Source organism: Lonchura striata, chromosome 2, assembly GCF_050655825.1.
Source record: "Lonchura striata isolate lonStrDom1 chromosome 2, ASM5065582v1, whole genome shotgun sequence".
Classification (NCBI taxonomy): domain Eukaryota; kingdom Metazoa; phylum Chordata; class Aves; order Passeriformes; family Estrildidae; genus Lonchura; species Lonchura striata.
This window is the reverse complement of record NC_140704.1, coordinates 128,155,709-128,180,597: the sequence shown is the minus strand read 5'-3', so window position 1 is coordinate 128,180,597 and position 24,889 is coordinate 128,155,709. Positions and strand designations below refer to the sequence as shown.

General features: G+C 42.2%; 1 protein-coding gene across 12 annotated transcripts in view; it reads left to right on the top strand.

Annotated features, from left to right (window-relative positions):
* The window catches only part of TPD52 (tumor protein D52), a 41,317-nt gene that overhangs the window by 5,296 nt on the left and 11,132 nt on the right, over positions 1–24,889 (top strand). For 2 of the 12 annotated variants that reach the window (XM_085572282.1, XM_085572277.1), the window contains exons 2-4: positions 16,234–16,286; positions 18,824–19,008; positions 23,989–24,104. In XM_085572282.1, coding sequence (XP_085428408.1) covers positions 18,837–19,008; positions 23,989–24,104 — 288 coding nt within the window. In that variant the 5' untranslated portion in view covers positions 16,234–16,286; positions 18,824–18,836. Of the gene's footprint in view, positions 1–16,233; positions 16,287–16,319; positions 19,009–23,988; positions 24,105–24,889 lie in introns of those variants that run through there. The other 10 variants (XM_021550580.3, XM_021550579.4, XM_085572278.1 and 7 more) reach the window with 9 other exon arrangements.

The following is a 24,889-nucleotide window of genomic DNA, read 5'->3' as shown; positions in this document are numbered from 1 at the left end:
TAAAGGTGGAGAGTGTCTTCAGAATTGCTCATGTTTGGGTGTGTTAGCCAGAGCGATTTGGAACCTTCACTGCAAAGCCTTGTATTGGAGGACAGACTTTCTATTGGAAGCCTTTCCTTTTGAAAAGGGCTGCAGTAACAGACCAGATACCCATAACTTTCTAATCTGGATCTCTCCTGAAGGTTCAGTGTCACTCCTGCCATTTCCTCTTACTTATCTTCCTCCTTTTCCTCTGCCTCTGGTTAAGGGAGCAGAAGTGAAAGAATATATAGCTGTGTGTTGGCTTTGGCTGTTTGGCAGAATTATACCATGAGTCATGCTAACTGGTCTGGAGTATCCTTGCCCTGCTATCCTGATATGAAAACACTTATTTCTGGCAGAGCTATAGATGGCTGTATGGATTTTCTGCTAGTGCAAGTACAAGTACAGCTGTAGGAGTCTGCAACCACTTGTCCCTGGGTGGAGTAGGGGGAGCAGCACAGCAAATGCTGGTGTGTGGAAAAATGCTTATTGTGCTGTTGCTTGTGGGCAGAAAGGGGTGGTTTGGTGCTATCTAGAGAGAAACCAGCACTACTGCTGTGGTGTGAATGCTGTCGCTGAAAGAGGCAGCTTTCCTGTTTTGCAAGCTGACTTCTCTATTCCAGAGTGTGAGAACAGAGCAATAAGTGTCCTTGGATGCTGACTGACAGTGGAGCGTCCCAGCAAATGCTGCCTTGGGCAAGCCTGGAATGCTCCTTTTCTGCAGAACTGAGGTCTGTAGGAACATGCTGTGACACGTGGTTTGGAGTGACAGGTTCTGAATCACCCCTCTCCTGCTTGTAGCCTCCCAGCAGAGCAACAAATGTGTACTGTGCCTAAAAACTTCATAGATAAAGAAAAAGCACGCTTTGTGTGTGTACATGGAAAGAAAATCTGTTTATTGCTAATGTGATTGAAATTTTAGCAATCTAATTCAATAATTAGTTTAGAAAAAGGCTATTATGCACATGAATTCTTAGTAATAATAAAGCTAATGTACAAATTTAGCTTCTACACCTTTTTCTTGGTGGTTTACTCATCCTTCCTCTGGCTTCTGAGGGTGGTAGTATCATTTTGGTGGTGGCAAGTGTATTAGAGCAAATTGTCAAATTGTGACTCCTTTTCTGGGAGGACTAGAATGGTGGTGGTTTCTTCCTCATGGTAGGATCCACTGGAATCCTTCTGTTATGTTTGCTTTTTACACATGTGCTGTTTGTTTCATGGTTTTGCAAGCTCTGTTTCATCAAATCTATTACATAAAGTGCCTTTAATATATGCTAGATATTATTCCTTTGTTCTCTGTTATCTCTAGAATAGTTTTGTCCAACTGCACATCTCCACTGGTGACCGATGGCTTTCTTACAGCCATGGGATCTCCATTGTCAACCCTGTGCTCCCTTACTTGTAGCATGCCTATAGTCTCATCTCTACTCTGAGACACACCAAGTAATACAAACCCTCAGGCAGATTAAGAAGGGTAGAGACAGAGCAAGCCTGACAAGTCTCTAGTCCTGGGGCCTTGCAAGCTTGGCTCAAAGCTTATGTCCTGTCACTAGCAATGCCTGTGTTGTACTGTGGAGTAACAAAGAGGCTGGAGAGCACCTGCAGCTTGCTGGGGGTGGTGGGTTAGGCAACCAGAGGCAGAAGAACAGGTATTTTTCCTGTTTAGCTTTCCCTTTTCTAGCAGCTAGAGGGAAGTGGTGCTTCATCAGAACCCCCTTACCCCCAGGATGAAAAGATGTGCCAAGGGAGGCACCTGGGCTGGAGTTGGTGTTTTCAGACAGGTGCTGCTCTTGTGCTTTGCTAGGATTAGACTCCATGTATGGCAGTGATGTTTGGTCATGAGAAAAAATTCAAAAAGGTTGAAAACAAAGCTAAGTAATGTTTTTAACTACTCCTTAGCATGGCAAAACTGTGTATTTCAGTTATGAGCCTTGGGGATGTTGCTTGTGTCTGTTTTACATTGTTTAATTTTTGCCTAAAATATTTTAATTAAACTACTATCAGGGATTCCAAGATGAGGAAGAAGTGATCTTACTCATGTGTCTTTGTCTGTGCTCTGCCTAAATGTGTATCACATCATGACATTAGAAAGTCTTGATTAATTTGATCAGGATAGCAGAATTTGATAGAAACTCCTCCTATGCTTCTACTGTAGTCATCTCTGTCTGATGTTCATTGCAGTGTTCTACAGCAATCCAGTCCCTGGGAGTAACATATTGTAGTGGACATTTGCAGCTGCTGCCAGGACAGGCTGCCTTTGAAGAAGGCCGTGAACTCAGATCTTCTGATACCCTGTAGTCCCTGCAGGAGTACATCAGACTCCTGATGCGTCCTTTGCTTTTCCTCACACAGGTTCCCAGGAGTGGGGCTGTACAAGGACTTGCCTATAAGCACCTTTAAAGAAGCTGTCCTTTAAGTAGGAACCAGTACTTCCTACTGAAAAGAAGGGTCGGGGTTATGAAATGGACACAGCTCCCACTGGCCAGAGTGCACCTGTCTCTCTAGTGTCTGATTTCTACTGTTATGCAGAAGACAAATCCCTTCAGCGCATCTTAAAAGTGTTTTGCCTGCATCTGAGGAGTCTTGAAATGCAGAGTGAAGGCAGAGCAGAAAGGCCCCAGATCAGTCACTGTTTTTAACCTGCTGACTGCTCAGAGTTGCTTTGATTATTGCTGGCAGAGGTTAGTTCTGTGCCTGCACACACACAGGCCTTGGTGTGCATGAGCAGATCACACGCTGCTGTGCAGGCTGTTTCCATAGCACCAAAAAAATCTGCGCCAGGCAGTCCCTGAAGAGGCTTTGCTGAGCAGCTGATGTGCATTCAGGGATGAGGAGCATCAGAAGTAGTACCAGCCTAGGCATGGGGTGGGAATGGAGCCTGATTTAAATATTGACTTTCCTCTTGCCAGATGTCACTGTCTTGGCATTAGGAAAACAGGCTGTTTTACTGCAATGTGCTTTGCTTTGAGCTATGAGCTCTTAAAAGCACCATTCATGCTCTGTTTCGTCTCCTCAGCAAGCTGCTACTTGCAAATGTGTTCCAAAACAGTTTTTTTTTTTTTCTACAAGTAGTTTATTCTTGAGTAAAAGGAAAGACCTGAAATGACTTCTTGTCTTTCTCTTAAGACTGCTCTGGTGCCTGCATAGCAGGTATGTTTTACCTTCTTGTGCTCTGAGTTGTGACAAGCCTTTTTGTCTGTTGCCTGGGCAGACTCTATAGGTGCTGTGCAGCTCTGGTATCCCAAGAATATCATGGATGGGTCCACCTGCTGTGTTCAGAGCATTGCCATATGATCTGTCACCATCTCTGGAGACACTTGAAGGAACAGGGAAGAGAAGTTCCTGCAGAGGACCCCAAAGAGAATTGTCTGGACATCTGAAGAAGGTCACAACCCCAACTTGCTGTTGTCTGAAATGGCAAACTGGTGCTGTGCTGCTGTTTGCCAAGCAGGTGTTCATCCCTGATCATCTTGTTGAGCAAGACTGAGCACATTGTGGGTCTGGCTTCCTACTTCTTCCAGGGCTCAGGCCATGGTTGGATCCTTGCACAGTATCTTTTTCCACCAGCTCCTGTTTCAGGGTGTCTGGGGACCTGTCATGGTTTGACACTGGCACAATGCCAGCGCCCCCATGAAAATGCAACCTATCAATTGAATGCTGTGAAATGTGATCGAGAACAGAGCAAAGCAGGCCCAAGCTTAATAACAAAGGAAAAAAAAAGACAGCTTTATTAAGCTACCACTACTACTATAAAAGAAATAAGAAAGGGAAAAAACCACACACAAAATTAGAAATGAAAACCTTTCAAAACATTCCTCCTCCCACCACCCAACTCCAACGAAACACAGTGAGACATATTTGGACCCTTAATCCAGTCTTCACCCGTCCACATAATCAATACTGGGTCCATCAGAGGAGAGAGGAGTCCCCCTTGCACCATAGACCCCAGGAAACACAGCTGCCACCTCTTGTGTTTCCATGTCACACATGGCACCGCCCAGACACACCGGCCAGTGTGACACTCTCCTCTCCATGTCACAGTGCTCTCACCACCATGCATGGACAGAGACTGCTTATAGGGCTCCTTTAAGGATGCTTTGCCAAGGACCAACAGGAACAACAGTCCAGTGTCTCATTTTGGGACTACAGTCCCCCCCATTTTCCTCTGGGGCCGGGGGTCCAAGAACAGAGATCGTCTTCTTCTCTGAAGATGGAGGGCATCCTCACACCCTCCTCAGCTTTTCTCTGTTCATTCCTGAACTGGTAGTTGCTGGAGGAGTTTCTTGGCTCACCATTGCATCCCCCTAAAATGCAGTCTCTCTTGGAGGAAGGATTGGTTCAGTCTATGGCTAACAAGAAGGGTCTAGCCAAAAGCCACTCCATTATCTCCCCCCAACCTTCTTTCCCTAACATCTGAGGTCCCCAGCTGTCTCTCTTTCCTTCAGATTGAGGAGGAGTAATATTTCACAAAGCCTTCATTTCCCAGGAAAGGGTAAAAGTCCCAGACTCCCCAGACGGCTGAAATCTCTTGGCCCAGGACTCCATCTCCCATGCTGGGCATCTTCCCCACCCCCTCCTCCTTCTCCTCTGCTGGCAAACTTCCAGGTGTCTGCAGGCTCTCTATCTCTTTCCTCTAGGTTGAGGGGGGACAAAGACATCTCAGACGTTCTCCACCCTTCCATCCGCAGGAGCTGGCCCAGCTCGGTTCCCGATCCTTCACCCCCCGTCCTGCCTCCCCAGGCCACATGGCTTCCCTCCCCCACCCATCCCAACCCAGGCTGGGGAGGTCTGCACCCTCCGATGACTGGAACCAGAGAGAGAGTTCTCCTGGGAATTCTGCTTTTAACCCCTCTGTGTTCTCAGAGGCGTGTCCACCTTCAGTTGGTCACCCCAAGTGTCAGTATCCAAACCTGACCCCTGACTGGATTGACCTCTTCCTTCCAAGAAAATTCTTTTCCTGTGTCAAACCATGACAGGACCTCAGCCTCAAGCTTATTGGGGGAATTGTATGAGTCATGGAAGTTGTTGTTTATGTAGTTTAAAAACTCTACTGCCCTTCCTAGCTGGCTGCTACTGTCATATGATTTAAGTGCAGTAATTTGGAAGGAGGGGAAGACTCTGAAACATTACTGTTATTTTCTCCAATAAAGCAGTTGTTAACTGCAGTAAAGATGTGTTTTAAATACCCACTCTAAACCTCCTTGCCTGAAAACTCTGATGAAGGAATAAACAGTTGCTGCTACCATTTAAAAAACTGTTTATAGCAATCAGTCTTAAACACTAGCCTTCCTAAAATACATTTGAATTTCTTAGTGCACTTCCAGTAAATGATGGGGTACAACAGAGACACCTGTCTGTACTTTGTGAACTGCTACTTGAGCTTTGTGTATTGATCTTGTTAACACTTGATGTAGCAGAACTAGTGTGGACACTAAGCAGGTAGTACTATGCTTCTTGGGAAAAGTGAAATGAAGTGACTGAATATCTCTTTTTGAATATAGTCTTGATTTTTAGATTCAAAGAAATTTTGCTTTCCTGCCCTTCAGTTTAATCTTTAAATACTCAGTTAACTTGTTTTTGTTTTTTCTGGAGGAATCTCTTATTGGTATAGAGGGAAGAATTTGGTTTTGGACTGTGGTGTCTTCAACATTTGACTTTTTCCAAAGAAATCAGTAAATAAGTCTACTGCAAATACATTCTTGATTATTCATTTCCAGCAGTGCTGACATTCAATATAAACTTGTTGAATTCTGTTTAATATCAAAGGAGGAAAAATCCAGCAACTCACCAGGCACGTAACAAGGGCCAGAGAGGTGCTTCATGTATTGCAGGACATGGCCTCTGTGTGCTGGGCTGCACTAGCTGCCCACTGATTGGGTTGGTTGGACAATACAGAGCACTTCTGTAAAGAAGCAGAAGTTTCATGGATTTGCTGGTGTATGTGTGGGGATCCTTCAGGTTCAAATGTGGTTTTGAGGACTTGGTTTTAACAGTCCAGCAATCCTGCAGGGAAGGTGGTTGTTGCTCTCATAGCACAGCTGCAGTTGTAGGTGAGCCTTCTGCCTAATGCAACCCTCTGGATGCATTGCTTCAAACACCAACTTCTGAGCTGCAAGTTGTTCACACTCTTAAGTGTGTAATTTGTTCCTGTAAATTATTCTGGATTAAGGCAACCTGCAGTATATCAGTACAGGCTGGGGATTGAAGGGGTTGAGAGCAGCCCTGCAGAGGGTGACTTAGGCTGGTGCTGGTGTATGAAAAGCTGGACATTAGTCAGCGGTGTGCACTTGCAGCCCAGAATGCCATTACACATCCTGGGCCTCATCAGAAGCAACAGTGGCCAGATAGTCAAGGGAGATGATTCTGCCCCTCTTCTTGGATCCCATGGGAACCCACCTGGAGTATTGTGCCCAGTTCTGTAGCCTCTAGAACAGGACCTGTTGGACCTATTGAGGCAGGTTCAAAGGAGGGCCATAAAAATCATGGGAAGGATGGAACACCTATTATATGAGGAAAGGCTGAGAGAAATGAGCTTGTTCAGTGTGGAGAAAATAAGGTTCCAGGGAATAGTCACAGAATTTTTAGCAGCACCTGTTGTGATGGGACAAGGGATTGTGGTTTTAAACTGAAGGACAGTAGCTTCAGACTAGATATAGAGAATTTTTTTATGATGAGGGTGGTGAAACACTGGAATAGGTTGCCCAGAGAGGTGGTGGATGCACGATTCCTCAAAACATTGGAGGTTTTTAGTGGTCCACTGGACATTTGGAAACACTGGATGGGGCTCTGAGCAACCTGATCTAGTTTAAGGTGTCCCTAGCAGGGGAACTGGAGCTCCCTTCTAACCCAAACCATTCTGTGGTAAAACAGAGATACTGACCAAATCTTTAGTTGGGAAATGTAGACCACCCTTAAAGGGTATTTGGGGCATCCTGCTTTGCTGCCTTTGTGTGTGAATTGTGAGTACTATGGTTCATGAGCAGCAGTGAGCAGGGCTAATTAGTTTCTGCACATTTCTGAACAGTAGCAAGTGAAACCTGTTGGAGTCACTGCTTTGAAGCTGTTTTCGACTGGCTTCTGTGCCTGTCACAGGTTTTTTGGCATGACAGATTTTTGGAGATTGTAGAAGAAGGAAAACAACTTGAGTGTCAATGGAATCAGCAGAGTGATGTGCTGAGTACTTCCTCTGTGGTGGGGAAATGTTTTTGGGATAAATAAAAAAGGGAGAGCTTTACTGGAGTGAATGTACACACTTTCATTCTGTGTTAGCACACTGATACATGAAGTCTTTATTTGGTATGCTTTTGTTTCTTATTTACAATTCAAGACCATCCACCTTGGTGAATCCCAGAATTATACTTTCCTCCCATCCCCAATGGAGAGTATTTTCCTATTCAAAAGCAGCTTTTGAGAAAGTGAAAATATGAGAAGAGGGACAAAAACTCAAAGCAAATTTGTGTTTTGTCAAGAGGAGCTGAGAAGACTTTTTAATATTTTTAGAAGGGAAAACGGATGAATTAAGGATAGGGCAAGTAAAATAACTTCTCCAGTCTTCCTGTTCCAAGGTAATATTACTGTAGAGGCCTTGTTTCCCCTTCATGCAAGGTGGTGCCAGCAGCATTTCTGAGGGATGTGATGGCTTCTCAGTAATAATGCTGTATCACAGCTCCCTGCTATGGGGCAATAATGACAAACACATGTTGATTGGCAGCTGAGGACTAGCAGTATGCAAGGCAGTGTTTTGACTCCCACCTCTTCAATATCCTGGTCAAGTTTTTACCAGAATGAAAAATTGTGGATTGCATTATTCATAGCTGTTTAAGCTCTGAGTTATTCTGAATGTTTTTTTGTGCTGATGACCGAGCTGTGATGTGCCAAATCTGATGTAACAATAACCTGGGTTCCAGCTAGAGCAGTTCTTAACCATAAAGTTTGAAAAGTTTACCAGACTAATCTGTTAAACACAATGGAGCCATTAAACTAGGGCATGACCAGCACTCAGAATGGCTATGAATACATGTATTTTTTTGCTTGACATTTACAGTTGTGAAATGAGCTGTGTGGTAGATTAGCTTGTGCAATAAGGAGTGATGCTAAACTTAGATTTCACATTGTAGTGTAAAGCTTTATTCTTGGAGTTTGCGCTGATGTTTTGTTTCAGGTCAAATATTGGGAAGAGGCAGCTTGTGGAACAGTGCCATTCTGGAGCAGCTGGTCACTGAAAACAGTGGAGGCATGCTTTCTTTACTGAAAAAAACCCCAACCACAAATCCCAACATAAAAAACCCACAACCAACCAAACCCACATAAAACTAAAAAAGAAACCAAAACCCAGTCATCCCCTCCCCTTCCTTTTTTTCATTTCCTGTCTGCTTTTAGAGATGAAGCTCAATAACCTTCAAACTTTGGTTCTTTAAACCTGCACCTGCCCCTGTAGTTTTCATCACATCAACTGCACCAAAATTAGGAAAAATGCCTGCCTGACTTTGAAAAGACCTATCTAATGCACACAGTTTTGTCCAGTATAATATCTTTCAGTAAAATGAATGGTTAAACTCATTCTACTTACTTTGCTGTGAAATATAAATGAGAAGCCTGGATGCTTATGTAAGCATGCTGATATTTAGAAAAAGTTCTCTTTGTATGGAATAGACTAGAACACAACTAGATGGTGCATAAATACATTAATATTGCTTGGAGATTTTGAGAGATTAGTACTTTCATGATCTGAACCTGCCTAGGTTGTTAAAAAGGAAATACAGGTTGCCTGTAATATCACCCAGCAGCAAAAAGTAGCATTTCATGTCCAAAGTCTGATCTGATGGAAGCAGGTATGCTCAAGTCTTCTAGGACCTGTATGTCCTTTAAAGCCTTATATCTTTTTGTGGAATCATCACTGAACAAACTTGTTTGACCCTTATCTTTGCCACCTTCAGCTTTTGGAGTGATTAGTGTTTTATGACTGTCTGTTGATTTGTGTGACAGCAGTATGTCTCTAGGCTAACGGTTTCATTTAATTTACTGTCCTAATATGACTTGGAGTAGGGGCAAATGTCTCCTAACAGGATTTAGTCAGCTCAAGCAGCATTAAAAGTCAGTCAAGGACATACCAATTGGATAAAATCTCAGAGTACTTATTAATATAATGGCAGCTTCAGTGGTCATAATAATCTAAAGGTAGATGCATTATCTGCATTATATTAGGAAAAAAAAAATCTGGTCAGTGCAGTTGGTTTGTTAATGAATTGCTGTTGCTGCATGCACAGTTGCAGGATTCTCCTTCTTATCTGTTAAATGAGATTAAGAGCAGTGCAGAAGCTCACATCCTGAATTTGTCCAATTTGCAGGCTTGGCAGGATGTGTCCAAGGTCCTTTAAGTAGTGATAGCTATTGATCCAAATCTGTTAGGAAGCACTGTAGGAATTGGTGCCTCCCAGCTAGATGTGGAATTTAGCAGTATGGGCAAGCAGCAGCCACACTCCATCTGGAACAGGACATTTCAGGTACTGCACAGTTGAATGGGTGACTGGTAAAGTCCTGGACTATAAAGGAATAGCTAATGTGTCTTGTTTGATGCTGCAGGGAAAACAACACAACTTATTCTGGGTTTTTAAGTGACAGATTCCAAGTAATAGTGAGCTGCTGCACAAGTACTTTATACCAGCAATCTGGTGGTGTGCCATTAGCACTGTTTTGTTAGGTCTTACTTTCTTAAGTTTAGGAAGGTGCACTGAAATGCTGCAGTGTGAGAAATGTAGATGAATAATAAGGGCTTGTCTTCATTATGGGCTTATCTGCTTGGAAAAGCTGTAAGTGGCTCAGTGTCTATTGTCAGCTTTTAGGTACCTCATGAACAGGCTGGTTCTCTGAAGGGTTTGCAGCAAAACCCATTACTGGTCTAAAGATGTGAATTGACTGGTTGAAGAAGGGGGATCAGGAACAAGTTCCTATGGCCTGAAACATTTCTGAGGCATATATGTCTGTGAATTTATAGTACTAGTACACTTTGCTGCTGACTAGGCAGAGTTTTGCAGGTATTTCATACTATGCTCTCAGATAAGCCAAGAGCAGAAATGTTAATAGGATTTCTATACAGCTTGCTACTTGCAGTTGCTTGCCTTTGAAAAGTTGTACTTTACTCTTTATGTAATTATACTTGTTTGACAGTACAAGTCAAAATCATAAACTTACTTAGTCAAGTCCTGAGAAGGGAAAAAATCTGGTGGTTTGTCATTATTGCTAAGCAAAAAGCTGATCTTTATCCTGGTTAGCAGAATAAAGTGCCAGGGTACAGTAGGAGTGCACCTTAACCATGCAACCAGTCACTTGTGTGTGGTAAAATTAGCAGTACTTCTAGAAAATGTCTCCTTTTGGAAAATAACTCCTTGTGGTGTTATGTGTGCATCCTTTGTGGAAGCTCATGTGGAGATTACTGTGCTCTGACTATTTTGGGAAGATTTGTGTGGTTGTGCTAAAAATTACTGTGTCCTGAGCATAGAAGTGACTCTCCCAGTGCTTCTGAAGGGCAAGCTGACATTTCCAGATAAACTGACATGTGTTTGGAAGTTTTTGCATCAGCTTTTTTCTGGGCTGAGGAACTTTGCTAGGGGAACCTGAGAGCATGCAGTAGAAAGAGTTACTGGAGGAGTAAAGGAAACTGTACTGGAGTGGATGAAAAATTGAGGAGTCTGAGAAGGGAATTCAAAGACTTAACTTGAGCCTAGTTTCCTTGGGTTCTGTGCAATTGATAAAGGGTAAAAGGAGGAGAGGCTCATGCTGAAAGGCAGCTTTAGCTCAGTGACACCAGTAGTTTATTTGTCTACTGCAACTTTTTCTTTCTGTACAAGAGTGAACTTTTCCTGCTGAAGAGTCATACATTCACTTCCCTCCTGGAGAAGGGGGTGTCAGGGGGAAGTAGATGACTTTTGTACTTGCCAAGAGCTTCTTCTGTGTCTGGAGTCACATGTCAAGCCCAAAAAGTTGCTTGCTCATTCATTTAGTGAGCAAAGTGTAAGCCTGTCCCTTTTATGAAAATACAGGAGATGTTTTTCCCCTCCCAGAATCTGTCAGCTACCTTTTTCCTGCAACCTCGTAACAGAAACCAGCGTAGTCTCTACTGCTGCAAATGCTTTTGCTCTGCTTGTCAAACATCATAATACTCCTATACCACTAGGTAGATGTGCAGAAGTGAAAAGTCTCCCATGAAGTCTCTGTCCATATCTCAGTTTAGAAAGTGGGAGAAAATGGTACTTTATTCTTTCAGCAAGTAGGTATTTTTAAATCTACTTCACAAGATGAAGGGTGGGCCACAGACCTCCCCAAAGGCAGGGTGCCAGGACTCCTTGTGTTCCTGAAGAAGAGAGGTCCCTGGAAGATCCTTGGAGAATCTGGAGGAGCAGCCCGTGACCTATTACAGCCGTTGGGTTAATCACAGGATAGTTAAGGTGGGAAGGACCTCTCAAGGCTCAACCCCTATGGGTATTCTCAGTTCAGTCAGAGAGAAAGGAGAGTTTCTAACCAGGCTGTTAGAAATTCTCCTTTCTCTCTGACTGAACTGAGAATACCCATAAACCCCTCTGTTAGGGCAGGGGCACCTGGAGCTGGTTGCCCAGGACCATATCACAATAGTTTGAGTTGGAAGGGACTTCAGTGCTCATCAGTTCAGCCCCCAGGCATGGGCAGGGATGCCACCCACTAACTAGATCAGGTAGCTCAGGGCCCATCTAACCTGGCCTTGAACACTTCCAGGGATGGGGCATCTACCACTTCTGGGCAACCTGTTCCAGTGTCTGACTGAAAAACCCTCTGAAAAAATAATTTCTTACTAATGTCTAATGTAAATTTCTCCTCTTTGAGTTTGAAACTGTTCCCCCTTGTCCTGTCACTATCTACCTACAAAGTAAAAAGTTGTTCTTCCTCTCTTATAAGTCCTCTTTAGATACTGGAAGGCCGCAATGAGGCCTCCCTGGAGTCCTCTTTATGCTGAACAACCCCAACCTCCTCAGCCTGTCTTTATAGGATCTCTTATAGAGAGATCATCTTTGTGACCTTTCTCTGGATCAGCTCTAGCAGGTCAATGCCCTTCTTTGCTGAGAACTTCAGAGCTGGATGCTGTGCTTTACTTGGTGTCTCTCAAGGGCAGTGTAGAGGTGGAGACTCACCTCCTTTGACCTGCTGGTCACTCTGCTTTCAATGCAGCCCAGGATGTGTTTGGCTGTCTGGGCTGTAAGCACACACTGGTGGCTCATGTCTGGCTTTTTATCCACCCAAGTCCTTCTTTGCAGGGCTGCTCTCAAGGACTTCTCCCATCCTGTGCTCATATCTGGGATTGTCCTGACTCAGGTGCAGTGCCTTGCACTTGGACCTGTTGAACTTGATGAGTTTATCCAGGTCCTTCTGGATGGCACCTTGTCCTTCTTCTGTCACCTACACAGTGCAGCTTTGTATCATCTACAAACTTGCTGAATGTGCAGTTCTTGCCACTGTGTCATCAATAAAGATATTAAAGACTACTGGTCCTTGATATCCATGCCCACATTGATGATCATGTCCAGATGCCTTTTGAATATCTTGAAGAATGGATTTTGTGAAGTACTTACCCTAAACCCTTGTTGCTTGCATCAAATTGTGCGCTGCTTGGTTGCTTCAGTACTTCTGCCCTTGATAGTAAATGATGGAATTTCTGTACTGCGTCAAATACAGGCATCAACTTGGTGATTACATGATGGGAGCTACTGAGTACCACAGGCAATGAAGATTTTTTTGGTATTATTAAGGTACTGCTAAGACTACAGGGGGGGCTTTTTTGGTGTTTTTAATTTTATATATCACAATATGTAATTCAGCTTAATGTGTAATTGAATTTGTTTTGTTCTTAAAACCTCAGTGTCAATGTCATGGTGGGACCTGGTATCAAAGGGTCATGATGGTGGACTTTTCTGGAGCTGCTTTTCAGAAATGGAGGCTCTGGGATGCTGTGTTAAAAGAGGAAAGTTTGCTTTAAGAGTGCAGAAAAGCAGTCTTGTCTTCTGAGGGAGGCTGGGAGTCACTCCAGAGTCACTCAAATAAAACTTTTAATTAGATTGCAAGATTACTTACTGCAACTTTGCTTGTGACAATCCCATTTCTGCACTGCAGTGTTCCTAATCTTTTCCAGCTATCATCTAGCTGGAGCTCAGCACTGTTTCTTTACAGTTTTGACAGGGTCAGTTTCTTGCTTGAGGGATGGGAGTCTGTAGAGAATGGCAGCATAATTGGGATAAGTGGCTGAAGTGAAATAACTAAATACATTCCTCTAAAATCTACCTGACAGTGTTTTAACTCTGTTAATCTCACTTGGAAGTGTTCCTCTGTGTTTGCAGGGCTTGATCTGACTTCTCCCAAGTCAGTGCAAACTCTAATCACTGGTTTTGGGGTGGTACTCTGTGTTTGGCCTAGTTCTTTTTCATAGATAGGAAAGCTTTTCACCTGTTACTGTTGGAGCACTGTTTGAGACACAGAACTTTGTTATAAATCTGGGATTTCTGCCTAATCTTTTAAATGCTAAAACACTTGCAAGGTAGTAGAGAATATGTGCAAATATAGAGAATATTGTCTGACGTGAATGGGTTAAGTATTTTACTGTAGTGTCAGCTTGTCTAGTCACAGAATATGCTGGAGCGTGGATCTACTCCCTCACAAGAGCTCAGGAAATTAGTCTGAGTTTATAATTGGATTGAGAGGAGAGACGAGAGCTGCTGCCTTTGCCAAGATGTGCGTCAGCTGTCTGAAATACTGTGGGCTGAGACTTTGGTTTAAGAGAAGAGCAATACTGGCAATCCCTGATCCCTACCTGTAACATTTGGAAATATTTGTGTTCCAGGGAGATACATCTTTGAAGAGGTGGTGGTTATTTGTGGTGTTTTTTTCTTTGGGTTTTTTGTTTGTTTTAATAAGAGTAAGTGAAGGCAGCACTTAGGCTAGACAAAGTACTGGAGAAGATATTTCTGTACAAAGAACTGTACTGAATGATGTAGTTGTATCAGGCAGAGTTTGTCCAGAGAAAGCATGTGAAGGAGGCTGAAGTACTGAGATTAATATGGTGTTGAGTTGTACCCTGCTAGAAGGCAGCAGATACTTAACCCCTTCAGCCACATTCTGCTGAGCATTACTAACAGGGCTGCAGAAGCCTGTGCTGGTACTATTCAGGAATTGCTATAGCTGTGCAGCTCCATTCATGTCATGCACAAGTCTCAGCGGACTGAAAGAAGTGTGTGCTGTTAAAAGAAGGGGAGAGAGCACAATGTGAAAATAGGAGCACTAATATACAAATTTCAGGCTTGTTTAGTCTTTGGATTTCTGTCCTCTTGCTTCACAGCATCTTTTTCTCTTAATGCAGTTTTAAGGTCTCAGATCAGGTGCTGAAAGGCTTTACTTGTCAGTAAACTGGTAAGACTTCGAAGATCAAATTGATGCTACAGAATCTAGATTGGTTTAAGATGCTTAAGTAGCTTTATGGCTCTTAAAATGGCTTATGCCATATAAAACTGTTGGAGTGGGGAGAGGAACCTGACTGTTGCTGCCTGATTGGGATCTACTCGGGAAAGATGGGGGTGGTGGAACACCACCTGGCTGGAAATCTTTGCCCCAGACACACTTACTGGAAGGCCTCTTATCAATCTTGCCTCTTAGCAGACTGCAGAAGTTGAAATTCAGACCAAGTATAGGCCGAGAAAGCAATTGAATCTCCACAGGCAACCTTGAAATAAGAGACTGAATCTTTTTGCTATGCCTCCAAAGAGCAAGCGCTTCTTGCACCTCTTCCCCCTCTTTGTCAACAAAGTCTTCCTATCATTTTCCCTTATTTTCTTTTGCTTGCTTGATTAAATGCTGGAGTCATGATAGCCTTGCCAGAAGTATGAGCTGTGGTGCACAAGACTTTACTGACTGTTAATGCTACATAGTTACCTGGGAAAGCTTTAAGTACACTCTGTAACTGTAACAGAGGAGATTACAACATAGTTAATGGTAGGAATTGCAATGGTAATGCTTTGCTGAGGCTTGCCAAGCCTTTCTGAGGCACTTTGTGACATTCAGTTGAACTTGTCAGTAATTGGTTCAAGCATCCTTGACAGAAGGTATCTACCTTTGTGCCAGTCTCTCAGACACCAGCTGCTAAAATGCCAAGGATGACTTAAGTACTAGCCTTTAAGTTATCCTGAGGTGTTAAGGGCAAATGAATGCTTCATCTGGAATGGCAAAAAACTCGGTTTTAATCCCTTGCATAGTAAGTGAAAAATAATTGCTACTTCACTCTGGAACAGCTCCTTCCTTAGACTTCAAGATTTTTGCAGGTATCTGCTTTGCAGGTATCAAGACCTTGCAGGTGGTATCTGCAACAACCAAGGTACACAGTAAAACTGAATTTGCAATTCAGGGCAAAGAACAGAGACACTTGAGGATGCACAGTTAATTACTCTGAACCATGTAACAGAAGCCTAAACGTATGCTTCAGCCCTGAAATGTGTGTGTCTTGCCCTGGGAAGGCAGCATCCTTCTATTAGGGTATGGCTCTACAACCTCAGTTCCACCTCCAGCCAGCTGCAAGTGCTCTGAATTATTGTGAAGGAGAGGAAGCCCATCCAGAGGATGTTTTGGTCATGAGAGGGCCCTTTAGAAAGGCCTCATAATGTGCCTGTTTTCATAGTGTACAGAAATCTTGATTGCTGTGACTGTAAGAGCTGCTAAACTGGTCAGAAATCTTCACACTGCAGAGAAAAACCTTGATTTTTGGTTCTGTGCAGCTGCTGTTTGTCATCCCCATCCTGCTTTGTTTCCTTAGGTCATCACTTGAATTTGAAAATCTCTTGGAGAGATATTCATTCCTCCTCCAAATGCACCACAGCGAGCAGAACCTATCTTCTTTAGACTGCCTTTAGGCAGTGTGGGGGAGTCCTGCCTTGCTCTGCCCTGAATCCCTGGATGTGCTAAGGAATTCTGGGGAAGAAGCAGATAAAATGATTGTTATGGCTGGCAGGGGATCTCTTAAAACTAGAGATTTCTTCCCTGAAGTGAATGAGTTAGGAATGACAGCCTAGAAGTTGTTGTACAGGAGATTTGGAAGGGTGGACTGCAGTTCTTTCTATGTACAGAGAGATTGACTTCAGTTTGAAGACCATCAAATTTCCCTAAGTGATGAAGCTTATTCAACAAAGCAGCTTCTTTCATTACCAGGTGGGATTTGTACCTGAGAAAAGTGAGGACCAACACTCTGTAAAGTCCAGAAGGTAAGAGAGCAGGAGGCTCATGTGTTTAGGTGATGTGTTTGGTAGGTGCTGTGTTTGGTAGGTGCTGTAGCAACCCGTCTGTATGGCCACTATAATTGAGCAGAGAGGAACTTGAAGTAAGGAGCACTTGCATGGTGTCCCTCTCTTGGCAATGACCTTAGAACAATAATACATCTGTAATATTTCTAAAAACTAGAGATTGTCTTGGGTGACTTCTGGACTTGTGCTCAGGCTATGCATATGGAGGAACAAAAGCACAATTCAGGCTCTCAGGTGGTAGCTCAGATTTGTAATTCAGCAAATCTTCCCTGTAAGCCAAATGTATGTTCCAGCAGTGTCTCTGACTACACTGAAGAGGTGTTGAAGAGTTTGGCCCATACAGATTTCTATCAGTAGGGGTGGCAGGCCAGGTCAGTGGTTGAGACTGGCAATCCAGATATCTCTAGGGACATGAAACAAACTTGTGCGCTACAGAGATACAGGAAGAGTGCCAGATTTTTTTGAATGGTTGGTAATGGGTAAATCTTATTGTAGGGAATTTCCTGTAAAAACAGGAATGTAATGTTTGCTCCAGGAAATACCTAGGAAATGGTATTCTTGATTGTTAGCAGGGATCAACAGATTTTCATAAGGGGTTCTTTTTCCTATAACAGCTACTTGCAGTTGTAGCCAGCTAGCACTGGCCAGTGTTAAAATGAATGATTATCTAGGGTTAGGAAAAAGTTCTAGGGTGTAGGTTCCCCTTCTCTCTCTCTGTGTTGGGAGAGTGATGATAGAAAACACCCAGCTCTTTGTGTGCCACATCTGATAATTTGTCATTTTGCCTAACCCAGTTAGCACAACTACTGCCTGAGCCTTTTGCACAGAAGGCAGCCCCTGACTGCTGACTTATACAAGGGAAAGCTGTGAAGCACAATCTGTAGCTGTTCATATTAACAAACTTGGTTAATAGAGTATATTATTACCATAGCTGTGTTGCAGTTTTCTGCTGCCTCTGGGTGCTTTAACCTCAATATGTGACCAAAGCTTTAACCTTTGCCTGGTGAACTTTGCAGTATTTCTGGCAGATGTCACAGCCATGTGTCAGAAATGCAGGGAGGCATTCTATTTTCTTCTTTTCAGTGGGATTGGAAAATAGCAGAGACCTGTATTTCAGGCTCCAGCACTCTCATTGTTATGAGCCTGCAGGTACTCTTTACCAGAAGTAAATGTAGGTCTTTAGCCTAAAGGATCTGCTTTTTAATTAGCTGGAAGGTCTGCTCCTGTGGCAACTAACTGACTGCAGTGGAAATGGGAAGTTAAAATTCCAGAAGGGATGTGCTTTCTTCTCACATGCCCAGGAATTATTTTGCTTGGACTTGACTTCGGAATGCTGCACGGCTCCTTCACTTCTCTGGAATAATGCCTAATCAGTAGTGCCTAATCAGCTCTGTCCTTACTGTGCAGGAAAAGATTAACTTGCATTTGATTATGCTCCTCTGTGTGCAGGCTGCAGTAAGAATCCCAGGTGAAAGTGTGGAGTTTGGGAGGAAATTGTTGCTCAGCTCTAAAGATGATCTACATTGCTAGTAACCTTGTGTTTTCAGTGAAAGAAGCTGACCTTGAAATAAAAATAAAACAATGTAGTGAAGTGCTGCAAAACTGTGCTGAGTGCCTCTTTTAGGTAAGAAGCATTTCTGTTTCCCAGAGTTGAACCTTAAAGGCCTGGCATGAAGTCAGGTGGCTTATGTAAGTTGATCTTTCTTTATGGTGTATGTGTCAAAGCATAAATATATTTCAGACGATGCATTACTGCTGTTACTGGCTGTTCTAAGCAATGCTGGTTGAAGCACCAAGGATATACTTCATAAATGTTTAACAACCCCCTCCCCCAAACAAAACCCTCTCAGACCCAGATATGTTTAGCCTCATGAACAAAAATCATAATGGACATTAGAATGTTCATCAATAAACCTAGGAGGTGTTTATAGCCCAGCCTTCAGAGAGGAGCGCTGCTCCCTCCTATTCCGAACTTGCACTATGGCGTGATACCTGGGCAGCAGAGACTGAGTTCTCACTGGTGGTTATTACACTGATGCAAACAGCTGGAGAAATAGCTATGCACACAGAATTTTCCATTAATCAGAGGAAAAACTCCAACACAGATGGTATATAGGATAGATTATGGCTGGTAATCCTTTTGTGTCCTAGAAGATTAAGGATATCCTGGTGTAGCAGCAGTCAGCTGACCTTTTTTTATTTAAACGATTGAACATAGTTGATGCAGTTCTGCAGAGGACCAAAGCTCTTCCAGAAGCCATGAGTGGTACACTGTGAATGTTTGTTAAAGGAACGGTCTGTTTAAGTCCAGCCTCAGTTAGAAATTTACAGGAACTTAACTTTGTGCCATGTAAACAGCAGCAGCTACAGGATGGCTAAGAAATCACTTGCTAGACAGCTCTATCATATGTAGCAGAGCTGAATTCTCTGAGGAGGCACAGTGAGTGTCATGTGGAGAAATGGAGGGTTTCTGAATCCTTCTGTCTGGGTCACCCCAGAAAGCAAAGATGAATGCTTCAATGGAAGAAGAGGATGGCTGCGCGCACTGAACTGTCTGGCATGGATCTGTATGAGGATTACAAATCACCCTTCGATTTCAATGCTGGAGTGAACAGAAATTATCTTTACTTGTCGCCTGGCATAAACCTTTCTCCACCTGGATCACCTACGCTGGCAAAGACTGGTAACTTCCTTCTCTTCCTTCCTTAAAATCTCTACACGAAATGCTTAGCAATTAATACCTGTAAAACTTCTCAAATTAAAAATCTATAGAAGTTAGCCTCCTGTTAATTCTCGTAGTGTGTTAGCTTCAGTGTGTCATGTAGATAATATCTCATGTGTTATACATTTACTGGCTTTACATTATTTGTTATTTATTCAGCAGAAAGGCAGTTTGAGGGAAAATGAAGAGGCAAAAACAATTAGGAACAAAACTTGTGCAAGATTGGAATAACTTGCCTAGTTTGACTATTAGATTTTTTGGGGAGAGGAGGTAAAAATTGCATTTTTAGTAGGACTTCAGAGCTCTGGATAGTCTAAAATCTGCTTTTGCCTTAATACTGAAAATCTCACTGATTAACAAAAAATCTCTCTAAAACCTTTACTCCATTCCACCTAGCATTTAAAATGCTGCAAACCTTCCAGCTGCAGATACAAGCTGCACTGGGACTGCCTTGTGCTGTGCTGCAGTGGCATCCATTTAGTGCTTAACCCAATGAGTTTCTTGCTGGTAGCCTGTTGTACGGAACACCTATAACTGTGCCTTCCAACACATCTAGTCTGGTTTTACTGTCATCATTTGTTTTTACTCCTTGCTGCCAGATGTAATCTTCTAAAATAATTTTAAATATAGAAAGCTTAAACCTACTTGAGGTGTGGCAAAACAAAGTTACACAGGTGTTAATTTTATTGTAATGGGCTTTTTATTCAAAATTTTAAAGAAACATGCATCCCATGGGGAACCTCTGTGTGAACTATAACAATCCTCTTGGTGAACTTGATGAGCCAGGGAAAAAGTGGTCAGCATTCACTTCTGCAATTACTGCATCTCTCAGCTCTTCTAAAGGAGAGGGGAAGCAACTCTCTGTGTCAGGTGATGATGCATCACCATTACCACCAGCCTTTTCTGGGCTTTATTTTCTTTTATTTTTCATTCACTTTGAATGAATATCTAATTAGCATTTGGGAGAATCCCGAGAATTTTCTCCCCCAGGTTGAAGAAATATGTCTCACTTTGGCTTTTTCACTCAGATAAATGGGAAGCACTTAAATCTGATTTTTCTTATATACTGCATAGTAAATATGCTCTGTAGTACTGTATGTTACTCAAATGTTAGAATAGTTTTATATCTTTGCAAAAACAGCTTTTTCTCCTGAACTATAACAAGCACCTTTTTTCTTTAGCTTTGCCAACTGTATAGTGATAACCACAATGCTCATTCTGAGTGTAACATGCAGAACATGTTGATGTAAAAAAAAGCTTTGTGGAGGTTAACCTACCCCCACCCTGAGGCTGCTCATCCAAAATGAAAAATACTTCTTAAAATGGCTCCTGTTTGCTGCTGATCTCTGAATTCAGGCTGGGGAGGTAGGGACTTCTGGTCAAAATGGAGCATGAACTTGCGTTGAAACTGGCCAAAGCAAGCCACAAATCAGAAAAACTGAGTGTTAATTGAATTACTCTAATGCTTTGCCTACCCTGGCAGAATAATAGGGACTTAAATGCCATTTCCCTGAATGTGATCCATGGAGTCCTAATCAACTAACTTGCTCATGTCTTTATTTGGTTCATTTAAGTAGATCTAATAAACTGCTGGGAAAATATGTTAATCTTGGAAATACAGACCTAAAAACTGACCTTATAGCTAGTATGTTTTCTCAATACTAAGTCTTTATTTATTCCCCGCCAAACAGATTTTTTATTCTGTTTGAGAGACATGAAATGTTCAGTTAAACTTGCTTATAACAGAAAACCAAATGACTGAATTTTAAGTCCTTCACAATCTAATGATGCAAGAGAACTAACATAACAAAATGTAACAAGTTGAAAGCCATAATAATAATTTTACTTAGCAATATAAAAGAATAATAGCAACAGTTCTGTTGGGATAAAAAGATCATAAGTGAGAAATGCTCTCTTAGTAGTAGTTTGAGCCAAAGCATTTCCATCTGTTGGCTGATTGCTGATTTCCTGGTTTTTTGCCCCATGCCCCATAGAAAGATCTAAGGTGGGCTGTGCACGTTTCCTTATGAAGTTTTTTCAAAGCCAGGATCTTACTGGCTGTCAGCCCTACTTTATGGGGATACATTTGGATTGTAGCCACAGCATTGTGGAGGTCTGTGGGTTGTTAGCTATGCAGAAAATTGCTTCTTGGTCAGATGGCCCAGTGCAGCATTGCCCACAGAATGGATGATCCCTGTGTCCTGCAGGTATTGAACTGAGGAATGGGAGCAAAGGGAACAGAGGGGTGAGCAGTGACAGGAGAGAGAGCAGAGGTGTCAGAATGAAGATTGATGGGAAGATGTTAGTATACTTCATGTGGAGCTCAAAAAAGTAATAAATGGGAGGGGCTCAGAAGGCAAGAAGAGGAAGGCATAGTCAGTTGTGCAGGGTAAGATATGGAGGACTCTGAATAGCAGTGATTTCCTGTTTCCCTAAAAACTCCAGGAATGTGAAGGGGAAGAGAGATCATTCCCTTGCTTCTTAGCATTGTGCCTTAAATTCTATTTGGTAAGCAAGAAGCAGAACAGTCTTAAAATGATTTTTCCAAAGAGAAGCTACATTCCCCAAATGGAAGCTGTTGCTGCAGGAGACAGTCTGGCATGTTTTCTTACTGATGGATTCACTTGATCTATTTTTGGTGATTTAATCCAGATGACTCCTCATAATCAGATTGAACAGACTTTTAGCTGGTTGTGCTAATGTTCCCGGAGTCAGGGTGATTTTGGTACTTGCAAACTTTCTGAAGTGGCTTTATGATGGCAGGCAAGTGGTCCAGAAGGGCTGCAGGTGAGAGCAAGGTCAGGAATCACAGTAGAACATACTGAGGGCGTGTAGGGTGTGGAGGAGAAACACAGTTCAAATTGATTTCCTTCAGGGTAGGTTTATGTAATGAATAGGTTAAACAGCAATTTAACAAAAAGGTGTGGCATTCTTAACTGATACGGAAATATGTTTATGCATAAAACAGAAGTTATCTGATTGTGAGACATAATCCTTTGTTTTGGGTGCCATAGTGCTATGCTTTGTTTTGGGTATTAGATTTTGAAGTTCTTACTGCCCTAGATTTTTGACAGAAATTAGTGTATTGGGAAACCCACAGGAACTCTACATTATGTTTGTGTAGAAGACACATCTCATGGCACAGATCTCATGAATAAATGCAGAATTAGGTTTAATATTCTTCCTGCAGGCTTCCTTCTCAGTGCACTTAGTAGTAACAGCATTCACAAAAGTCCTATCCATGTAGCAGTGTGCTTCTAGAAGACAAGTCTTCTGGACACAGATATGGGCAGACAACACACCATTTTGGAAAGAATTTGTGAAATTGACTTTTACCTTAGTTCAGTAATTTGATCCAAGAAAAAGGTTTCTTCTTTTTTCAGCTTGACAACTGCTAAGAGCATGCTTCATAGAATGCATACAACTAATTACGGACTCATAGAATCTTTTTTCCCCCGATTTTTCAGTTGATTGTGATGTAGCTGTTTGATATGAAACCTCACAGCAAAATCACAGTGGTGATTAATGAGTTTTTGGTTCCCAAAGGATAGTATGGGGTGACACCAGAAGCTCCTGAAATGAGAATATAATTTTATTGGTTAGATGGTTAATTTCTATAGTAATTAATAGGAAATGTTACTTAATGCATCTTCAACTTAGATGAATGATATATTTATGTAAATACACACACACTTATATATGTATACATACACACGCTCTTCCTCACTACTTATTAACAGACAATCCTGATCTCTTTCCTCTTGTATTCTAAGATTTTTATTTGCCTTCTTTCCTTCTTTTTTTTTTTTTTTTTTTTTTAATTATCTGTAAGTCTGTTTTATGTCTTGAATAGAAAATTACTTCTGGGAATCCATAATCACTCCAGCCTGCAGTCTCCCTGCAAGTTGGTCTCTCTGCAATTAGAACAGAATTCCTTGATTTTGCCAAACTTTATGTTTAAGTGTCAGCTACAAAGACTCAAAATGGAAAATATTTTTCTGGAAATTTTGTTGCATAAAAGGTGTTTAAAATGGTCTTACTGCAAGTGCTAAGGAGTAAAAAACGGAATCATTAAAGTTATTGCATCGTAATAATCCAAATAATATCATCCTCCTTCTTTGCCCTGAAGCTGTGAAAGCAATAGTTGAGGAAGACCATGGGGATGTTTGTGGTTTATATAGGAATTTGGCAGAGTTTTGGTTTCTGGGTTTGGAAGAGGAAGAGGCAGCAGTTTGAGTGGATACACATTCTTATCAGTCCCTTCTCAGTACTCTCCTGTTTTGAAGCAGCAGCCTTTTGTTCCTGAGTTCTGTCTCTGGGCTTCCCATCTGTCTTTATGTCCAGGTGTAACCCAGCAGCTTACTTGCTTACTTCCAGTTCCATGATATCTGCAACCTTCTAGGCACTGTGGTCCCAGTTACTAGGGACAGAGAGATCAAGCAGGGTACAGAGTTCATACTTGCAGTGCAGTAATTTTCTTCACTGTTTTTAACCTTGCTTGTGGCTGCACCCAGTGTGCTCAGAATGGACACTTTAAAATCTGATGTAGAGAGTAGTAAGGGTGGGAGCCTCTGCATTGGCCTTGAGCATCTCCAGCACTTCCAGAGTTTCTGTGCCAGATGAATGAGAGATCAGAGTATGCAAAGACAAGACTGATTGGGACATAGCATTCTGTGTCTTGGTTTCTCTCACAGAGTAGTGGGATCTGTTGTTCTCAACAGGTCTCCAGTCTCCTATTATAGCAGCAGTTGCCATTATATTGAGCTTTAATACAGCTTGATAGAATGAAATATAAAATGCCTTTGGTATTTGGGGAGCATGACTTTGGTGTCCTCTCATCAGTCTTTTTTGTGCACTGGCACAAAAAAGCTGTGTGCTAATGTTAGCTGCTGTTTGGCAGACTTGTGATAATCTGACTTTTAATGCTTTATTCATCTCAAGGGCTGCTGAGGAGTGACTCTATACCTGAGGTTGGAGAGGATGCTGCTGCTACAGTCAGTATGGCAGAAACACTCTCAGAAGAAGAACGGGATGAGCTAAGAAAAGAGCTTGCCAAGGTAATTCTTTTGCAAATAGCTCTTAAATTTGTTTTGATAATGAAAATCTTGGATAATGTTATCTTTGAACATAAAGTTAATACTTTACACAGTTATTCTGTGAGTGTCTAAAGTTGGCACTCCTGTGTATTGCACAGATAGGAAGGAAGGGTGTCAAGGAAAAAAGAACAGCCAGTTCTAGTGATGAGGAATTAAGCTGGAAGTGCTAAATGTACAGATTCTAACCTAAGATGCATAAATACCTAACCCTTTTTTTTTTCTTGGATGAGAAGGGGGTAAATCAGCAACAAGAACATGGCTGAAAGCCAAAACCCAAGTATTGCCTCTGCTGGTGTGGAGTAGCTAAAGCTGTTTCTTTCAGGAAGAATGCTTTGTAGTAGTATCTGTGTATGTGCTGTATTGCTAATGTCTAACCATGTTACTGTTCTTGTCCATAACAGAATATTTTTAGAGTGAAAAATGTAGCATTCTTTGAACTGACAGGCAAATATTCAAGCCTGACAATGCCAAAGTCAAGCCTTATCAAGCAGCCAGTCTTTTTTCTTTAATACCTCTATGGGACTTTAGGACACTTATGGAAGGCACTAATTTAAATCTAAGGTTAGCAAACGAAGGTTAGCTTTTAATACATTCTTGTATTTGGCAGTCCTGAGTATCATTTCATGCCAAAGATAAGTGGGGTGGGCTGGTCCCGCTAGGATATGTCATGCTGGACTTCAGACAGATATCCAAAACAGAGATGCATTAAAGATACTGTAAGGAGTAGAGTAAGGAGCTGTACTCCT